This window comes from Apis florea, unplaced genomic scaffold, assembly GCF_048593485.1.
Source record: "Apis florea isolate Af1SG1 unplaced genomic scaffold, ASM4859348v1 contig_3367_pilon, whole genome shotgun sequence".
Taxonomy (NCBI): domain Eukaryota; kingdom Metazoa; phylum Arthropoda; class Insecta; order Hymenoptera; family Apidae; genus Apis; species Apis florea.
In genome coordinates this window covers 2927723-2936460 of record NW_028256746.1, presented here as the reverse complement: position 1 = coordinate 2936460, position 8738 = coordinate 2927723, and the positions used below count along the sequence as shown (strand labels likewise).

Genomic DNA, 8738 nt, shown 5'->3' with positions numbered 1-8738 from the left:
AGCGAAGTTGGAGATCTACTAGAGGAATTACCCCCACTATGTAGCATTATTTCCGGTGCATTATAGGTACATCTTTCTAAAAGAATGATTGGTTAGTTTTATTAACTATGAACACATATGATTGGTTAGTTTATAAATGTAATGTTGTCATATTTATCAAACAAGATTAACCGGAAATAATATTTTAACTTTAGATTTTATAATTATTGATAATGTTTAATATTTTGTAAAATTTACTTATTAGTAAAGAGAATTTTATAATTTACATAAATATAAACATAATATTAGTCTCTATTTTTATTTAAGATAGTATTATTACCAATAATTGTAAAATATATAATTTAGAAATAATTTAATATATCTTTTATGAATATTTTCATCAAATTATAACTACTAAATTATATATATAATGCAATAAAGAATTTAATTTGATAAATTGCTCTTAAAATCATTTAGATAACTATATTTATATAACTATATATATATACAAAAAGCTATTTTCATGAAAATATACAATGAGTATTTCATAGAAAATCATAAAGCATCTTAATATTTTCACTCAATAGATAAAATCATAACAATTATGATGTGATTTATTTTTTGATTTTTGATCATTTATATCGGTAAATATATTATAATTGAAAAAATATATATCAATATAATATAAATAATGAAAAAATATAAATTAATAAAATGTAATATATCAAAAATCTAATCTTGTTAATATTTATATGCTATTAAAGATGGCACTTTATTCGTAAATAATTTTGCTATCTTTATAATATTTATTTTTAGGGTTGTCAAAAAATATCTCACTGGGAAGAGAAAAAGTAATAGTGCATAAAATGAAAGTGGGGGAACAAATGACGGATGTTTCATTGCATAATATAACGTTCGTCACGATTCCTAGTTCCTACTTTGTCCCACTATTATTCTCTCCCACTCTTCCCATAGTAAGATCTTTTGCGGCAACTTTGTATAAGCATGTATGTGAAATTGTGAATATAGATCAACGAAATTGCTAGTAGTTCGAGATATCGGTTATATCGATATAGTCGTAACAATTGCAGCATATTGCGTCTGTGAGTAATCACAAGAAATTTTTGCGAAAAGATATTGTTCTGGAGTTTTAAATAAATTTTGATAGATATGTGAATATCTTTCAAATACTTAAGACTTAGTTAGTTCAAAATCGTGTGTAATTTTTATTGATCAATATACAAATGTCATCGCTGTTTTTATTAATACATATCTTATATTTTAGATAAAATAGCGTACAAAAATGATGCTCGCTAGAGTATGTCGAAGCAGTATTTCACCAAATTTAGTTAATTTACTGAAAACTCCAATTAATTCGAAACCTTTTATTCCGAGAATTCAATCCACAAGATTATTTGCTAACGATGGACGAAGCACATTTGCAAGATCTACTCGTAAATCAACTTCTCTTTCAGAACAAGCAATGGCACCTGCGGGAGAAACAGGTAGGATATTAATTAATAAAAAAATTTTAAATAAAAACAATGTAAATTATACTTGTAATATATAATATAATGCAATTACAATAGAAATATATATTATAGCAATTATAAATTACTTTAAATAAACTATTGCAAATTGTTTATTCATTGCTACAAAATTTTAAAAATAACAATGAAATTCATTTCTTAAATGTTTTTTAAACTTTACTAAGATTTATTATATGATATGAATTATTTTATTTATGAATGTTGCATATGTATAATAATTATATTAAATATTAATATTTATAATTATATTAAATATTAGCAGAATCAATTAATAACATTAAATTTACTAATAAAAATTTTTATATGCATAGCATTTACTATTGGAAAAGGAGTTGTTGCTGGTGGTGCTGTAATAGGATTAGGTTCCTTATGTTATTATGGTTTGGGTTTGTCGCCATCCATGGGAGCTATAGATTATGCAAAGTATTTTTTCTTAACATTACATTTAAAAAAAATATTAAATATTATCAATGAGATAAATAATAGAAATTATAATAGAATATTTATGTAATTCTTTACAGATTATGGCCTCAATATGTAAAGGATAGAATTAAAACTACATATATGTATCTTGGTGCATCTATAATAACTAGTGCTGCAACTGCAGCAATGTGTATACGTTCACCAACTATTATGAATTTAATAATGCGTCAAGGGTGGCTTGCTATGTTTGTATCTTTAGCATCTGTTTGGGGTAGTGGAATACTGCTACAGTCTATTCCATATAAAGAAGGTTTTGGTGCAAAACAAATAGCATGGCTAATTCATACTGGCACTATTGGTGCATTTCTTGCACCTCTCTATTTATTTGGAGGACCATTGATACTTAGAGCTGCATGGTATACTGCTGGTGTAGTTGGTGGTTTATCAATAGTAGCAATTTGTGCACCAAATGAAAAGTTCTTAAATATGGGAGGTCCATTAGCAATTGGTTTGGGACTTGTATTTGCAAGTAGTGTTGGTACAATGTTTTTGCCACCTACAACAGCTGTTGGATCTGGCTTATATTCAATATCCTTATATGGTGGTTTGGTACTATTTTCAATGCTTCTTTTGTATGATACTCAAAAAATTATTAAACAAGCAGAAAATTACCCAGCTTATAATCATCTTGCAAGGCCATATGATCCAGTTAATAAGTAAGTAATTTGAGCAATTATGAAAAATTTAAAAATATATATGTAAATTTATTTATATTTTTATTTTTTTATTTCAGTGCAATTTCAGTTTATATGGATGTAGTAAATATCTTTCTAAGAATTCTCACAATATTAGTGAATGGAGGAAACAGGAGAAAAAATTAAAAGTGCTTTCCAGATAGGCTAATTCAGAAATTATGAATTTCCATTTTCGTATGATGTTTGGAAAACGTCGTGATTTAGTATTTAAAATTATTTTGCAATAAATAAGTTTTACAAATATAATCTACTTTATGTTATATCTTAAGATGATATGTAAATTATTAGCTTATTTAAAATAAAATAAAAAATATAAAAAGTAAGTTTTTTTTAAATATGCAAAGAGGATAAATTTATATTTCAATTATTAGCGATAAAATTAAATGCAGTTTATTGTCGTTTCTCAAGCATATTGTTTGAGAGCAAAGTAAGATACAATTACTAAGTATATAATTATATTACAAATTTAAGCTATTTACTTAATTTTAAATTAAGGTACAGTGAAAGGATTTATGTGGTACAATTGTGCATATATCAAGGAATTATATTGATGCAAGTGAAATAGATTTAATGTCATATTATTCTCAACATGTTTAAAATCTATTGTAATGATTGCACATTAGTTTTATCAAAGAAATATTTATAAATTTTACTTAATTTCTTAAAGTTGGAAATTATGCGAAATATAATAATTATTTTCAATAGCTATTAATAATTGCTATCACATTGCAGATAATTATATTTGTTTATATATTTATTTGTGTTTACTCATACATGATTATTAGAAAGGTTTCATTCTTTCAAGTTAAAATTATTTTTTTCTAAGAAAATAAACTTTTTATTTTAATAAGAAATTCATTAGTAGGCAGTAGAAGAATAGAAATGCAAATAAATAATGTAAAAATTAACATTTCTTGAAATATATCTTCATTAATTAATGATATATATTTAATAATAATATATTTAATATTTAAATTGAAAATATATCAATCATTATAATTAAAAAGATTAAAAGAATACACAAAAAGTTCATTATCTTTTATGAACGCATATTAAAAGAGCACCTTAAGAAGATTATTTAAATTTCTTATTGCCTAATTTATCACTGATACGTATTTTATCTGATATTTTTTTTCATTTACAGAGATGTTTTGATTTATATTTCAGATCTAAAAAACATATTTTAAACTTATTTTTTTCATGATTTATCTTAAATGATACGATATTTTAAAATTGTCCATATTACTTATGTTAATAAGTACAACATTCAAGCATTATGAGATTACACATGTACAGGATCCGATTTCGCAGCTAATGATGATGAAGAATGCCTTCTAAGATAACCAGCGAATAATTGTCTCGCTTGATTGAGCACTCGAATAACATTATGTCGTCGAACCATTTTATCGAAATGCATTGCCATTTCATTATAATCCATCTGATTACGCATAACAAAATCTCTATGTTGTAGTAACAGAGTAATACACAAGAACATAAGGAATGGATTACCACCACCAAATTCATGAGGTGGAGGTAGTGAACTTTCTCCCAATTGATCTTCACAAGTTCCTGCAGGAATAAGATTCGTAAGCTCTGTAGCTTCTTCGCAATGTTCTTGTATTGATTGTTTTATTGGACTTTCTTGTATCGTTGCATTTTGATGCCAACTTTCTGCCTCTTCACTATCCGAAGCAGATTCAGACCTATGTGATTTCAAAATTCTTATTTTTAAGATTATATTTCGAAACATAATTTTATAAAAATTAAGAAATTAAGTTATACCTCGTAGTACGTTTAAGTAATCTAATTGGCGTAACAGATTTAACACCATTTTGATCTTCTAATATTTCGCCATCATATTCAAGTTCCGCTTGTTCATCGGGAGTAGCTGGATGATTTTTTTGTTGTAATGTGTGTAAAGGATTCTCCCATACAAATACATCAGCAGCTGGACTACATCTTGCTAATTCCGTATCTGTTTCGCTATCAACTAATTCACTTTCCCTTTTAGAAAGAACACAATCACACTGTTGATCGCTTGGTGGTGATGGTCCAAAAACTTGTCGATCGAGTGATTCTAGTTCCAGTCTTAATTCTCTAGTCATAGAAGTAGTCATTGGAAAAAAATCTGTTGAATCATCTGGAGAACTAGGTTCATCTCTTAAAACTCTAATTACTCCGCTTTCGCTTGAAACACGTCTAAAAAAATAATATAATTTTTAATTATAAAATAATTTTCAATTTCTATTTAAAAAAACAAAAATAATAATAATAAAAGTATTTTTTAATAATTGAAAATATGTCATTTCACCTCAATTCTGGTTCAGCATCACTTGGTGTTACTTTACTACGATTGAGACTGGTAAAATTTAAAAATTCGTTCAGATTCTTTACTACTCGAGCACATTTTTTTTCGCCATCATTTTGTTCGTTATTTTTAATTTGATCTTTACTAGGTAATGACAATCTTTCTTTTAATTCCAGCAAGTTTACACGTTTAGATTTACCAGACAAAGAATCTGTACTTAGGCACTTTTCCGTAGATTCTGTGTTTCTTCGATTTTTCGCTGTCGTCAAATCATTCTCTGGCTCAGAAAACGTCTCGTAAGGAGAGCTCGATCTGCAGACAGCGAGTTTCACTTTATATTATTATTTTTGTATTTCACTGCTTTCATCATTTTTGCATAGAAGTACCTTTTTGAGTCACCGTTTGTTTCTGAGGAGCTTTGTAAAGATGGATCCTCCGTATTTAAAGTTTTTTTTTTACCAGCAGTAGCAATACTCGCAGAAGAACTTTGTCGTCTGATAGCACAAACTTTTGTATATGCATTTTCACGAATGTGTTTTACATTTGGACTTGGAGGTGGTGAAGGTGGAGGAAAAGGTACTTCAGCTAAATTAAGTTCTCCGTTCGGCGGTGATGCTGGCAAAGCAGCCCATAAAACTTCAAGCATTCTTAAAGCATCATCCAATGCAAATTCACGCTTCATTTCTAATAAAAGCCATCGATAACAAAACAATAGATCATCCGCTTGATGAGATTTTAGATAAGCATAAAAATCTGGATCATAATGTTGCAAACCTTAAAAAATGTAGATAATGTGTAATAATTAATAAAAATAGTAATTAATACAAACATTCATTAAGTTACTTTTCTAATTTGAGAAAATTATGTGAATCAACTGAAGATTGTTTTCTTTCTTTTCTATTTATAAATATTTTTTTTTATATCAATTTTCATATTTTCTCTCACTAATTTTAAACTTATAAAATATGAATAATTAAAATATTATGAATAATCTTTCTTTTTAAGAAAAAGTATATAATAATATAATAATAATTTACATTAAAAGTTTTAAATTTTAAATTTTGTTTTGAATTATAATAATATTATAATATTATCTTTTTCATACCTGATATGTAATCTATTTTTTATAATATCAAAAATTACAATCTGCTAATTATTTAGGAAATTAAGTATTACATACCTTCAGCTAAGTGAGCAAATTTCGTAGTCATTGCAATTCCATCAAGCATGAAATTATCTTTTAATCTTCTCATAAGAGCGCACAAGCATATGTACGCTTGTGCTTCGTCTCTCATAGTAACCAATAAAGGTGAAGCCAAATCGCTCATACCTTGACAATAGCTAACGCTCGGATGATTTAAGGCATACGTTGTCAGAATATTAAAAAGACTGGCTGTATTTTGATTATCATCAGAACCACCATAAAATTTATGATGTCTATCTGTTCTTAAAACGTCTTTTCGTACCATACTTGTTACATATGCCAAATCTCCAACATTTTGTCCTTTTTGCACCAGCGTTTTCCATCTTTCTCGAAGATTTTGATATTCTTGTGATTTTTTCTTCATGTAGTCCATTCTTTCGCGACCGGACATGCCTTCGGGATATACATTTAAAATATGTTTCCAAACTACTTTTCGTAAACTAGGTTCAATTCCACCAAAGTATATCACGGCTCTTAGTTCTTTAGGATGTATTACTTGTCCAATAGGATCCAAAAATCTTCGAAATTCCGCATCTGTCAATGGTGGTCGTGGTGGTTGAGCACTTTGTTGGTGCGATGATTCTTCGCTTAAATTACCCAAAGCACGTTGAACCATGTTTAATGTTCTTTCCATCTGTTGGAAATAACTTAATTTATAAAGTATACATTATCTTTTTAAATATCATGTTTATAAATTTTATAAATGAAATATTATTAAATATATATATATATATATATATCTATATTAATTACAATGACAATTTATGTAAATATAAAACTTTCGGACATTAATATAAATATCGGACATTAATTTTATTACAATTATATAATATAATAAATATATATAATATAATATAATAAAATAATTATTTTAATAAAGAAATAATAAAATTAATAAAAAGAATTAATAAAAAAATAAAGAAAAAGAAAAACATATCCATTTTATTATATAAATATATAAATATATAAATATAAATATATAAAATATATCTGTTTCATTATATAATACTTATAATAAATATATATAACTATTATTTAAATATATATCTTATATTCTGTTAAGAAAAAACTAACAAAAAAGAAATAAATAATTGCATTCTTGTTTTTAGATGAATAAGAAAAATAACGATACTCACCTTATTCATTATGAGACCCGGTAACTTGGGTGTCTTGTATGGAAACCCGGTTTCTTGCCGAGTCGATACTTCCTGTGCATTCTGTTCCCAGTAACATTCACAATCACCTGTCTCTCCAAATGGTTTTAAGTTGACTTGCAAGTATAGATATGGTTCAGAGGCGCTACAATAAAATATATTATCGATTAACATTAGAGTTTTATCGTTTATCATTTAGATAGGAATGACGTTATCTTAAAATTTACCTAATAAATGCTGCATCCAAATCCCAATCAGAAAGCAAAAATAAATATGTTTCTGATCCATAATCATCTATTGCTCGATAAGAAACTGTGAATTCTCTGTATAAAAAATATTTCGAAAAAAATTTTTTTTTTCATTGTAAATTTTTACAATTTTCTACACATAATTTAATATCGAAAATATTTTAGTGGAATTAGTTATATTTTATTAATTTATATATATATATAAATAAATTACAATAATTTACAAACATAATTATATATAAAAGAACGATATATGTCTGTAGAAGAAAGAAAGTAAGAAATATTTCAGACATTCTTTTTTTTTATATAAATTTTTTTATATATATTGCACATACTATGCATAATTTTTTATTTTAGTTAAAATTTTCACTTGTAAAATAAATATATTTTTTCGCAAGTTTAATGTAATGTTTTACTTAGAAATAAATGATTCATAGAAAAGAGATAATTTTACAACTAATATATAGATATCAGACGCAACAACGAAATGAAAAAATTTATTTCTATTTTAAAGAAATTAGAATTCTTTATTATTTACTGCAAAATATTATATTCTCTAAATATTTATTATTTTAATATTCTCTAAATACTATTTCCTTTTTAAAATTATTATTATATATAGAAATTAATATAAATAAAATATAACTTAATTTCTTTAAGAAAATAATAAATATTGATCAATTCATATCATACTTTTCAAAATTCTTTAAATTCACGGAGTCTATTGATAATAATGATTAAAAATAATATAAACAATTTTAAAGAAAATACTTAAATTTAATATTAACTTTTTGATAATATTCGATATCCAAAAATAAAAGATTTCGTTATACTTTCAATATAATTGCATATTGCATGTATGTATTATAAATTTTACAATTTATAAAATTAAAATTAAATTTTTATTTTCTGGACCAAATTTAAAAGAATATCTTTTAATATTTTCTTTTATTTTTTAAAATATTTTTTTATTTCTTATATTTTTTAAAAATATTTTTTTTTCTTAAAATTTTATATTAATATATCATTTTCTATTATTTGTTACTTTTAATTAATATTTTAATTAATGATTGTTAATAATTGTTCAATAGTAACAAAAAAAAATAATTCACGAAAA

At 25.1% G+C, this 8738-nt stretch overlaps 2 protein-coding genes across 5 annotated transcripts in view; one reads left to right on the top strand and one right to left on the bottom strand.

The window, feature by feature from the left end:
* The first annotated feature begins 514 nt into the window (after positions 1-514).
* LOC100871389 (growth hormone-inducible transmembrane protein) lies at positions 515-3030 on the top strand. 4 transcript variants are annotated; one of them, XM_003695481.4, is made up of 6 exons: positions 515-623; positions 796-1082; positions 1265-1484; positions 1841-1952; positions 2051-2668; positions 2746-3030. In XM_003695481.4, the coding sequence occupies exons 3-6, from the start codon at positions 1283-1285 to the stop codon at positions 2831-2833; spliced, it is 1020 nt and encodes a 339-aa protein (XP_003695529.1). In that variant the 5' UTR covers positions 515-623; positions 796-1082; positions 1265-1282; the 3' UTR covers positions 2834-3030. The 4 variants fall into 4 exon arrangements, with proteins under 4 accessions (XP_003695529.1, XP_012344647.1, XP_012344648.1 ...); XM_012489193.3 differs by lacking the exon at positions 515-623 and having other exon boundaries at positions 729-1194; XM_012489194.3 differs by lacking the exon at positions 515-623 and having other exon boundaries at positions 789-1180.
* Positions 3031-3074: 44 nt separating this feature from the next.
* Positions 3075-8738, bottom strand: part of LOC100871036 (TBC1 domain family member 25) — a 10954-nt gene continuing 5290 nt past the window's right edge. The window contains exons 3-9 of the mRNA XM_003695478.4: positions 7601-7696; positions 7356-7518; positions 6196-6853; positions 5402-5789; positions 5019-5327; positions 4490-4906; positions 3075-4410 (exon numbers count right to left, since the gene is read on the bottom strand). Coding sequence (XP_003695526.4) covers positions 3990-4410; positions 4490-4906; positions 5019-5327; positions 5402-5789; positions 6196-6853; positions 7356-7518; positions 7601-7696 — 2452 coding nt within the window. The 3' untranslated portion in view covers positions 3075-3989. The remainder of the gene's footprint in view (positions 4411-4489; positions 4907-5018; positions 5328-5401; positions 5790-6195; positions 6854-7355; positions 7519-7600; positions 7697-8738) is intronic.

Excerpts from the sequence above, each read along its gene's own strand:
- LOC100871389 (XM_003695481.4), top strand. The coding sequence starts at position 1,283 with ATGATGCTCGCTAGAGTATGTCGAAGCAGTATTTCACCAAATTTAGTT. Across the intron at positions 1,953-2,050 it reads GGAGCTATAGATTATGCAAA|ATTATGGCCTCAATATGTAA; the intron begins GTATTTTTTCTT and ends AATTCTTTACAG. Across the intron at positions 2,669-2,745 it reads CCATATGATCCAGTTAATAA|TGCAATTTCAGTTTATATGG; the intron begins GTAAGTAATTTG and ends TTTTTATTTCAG.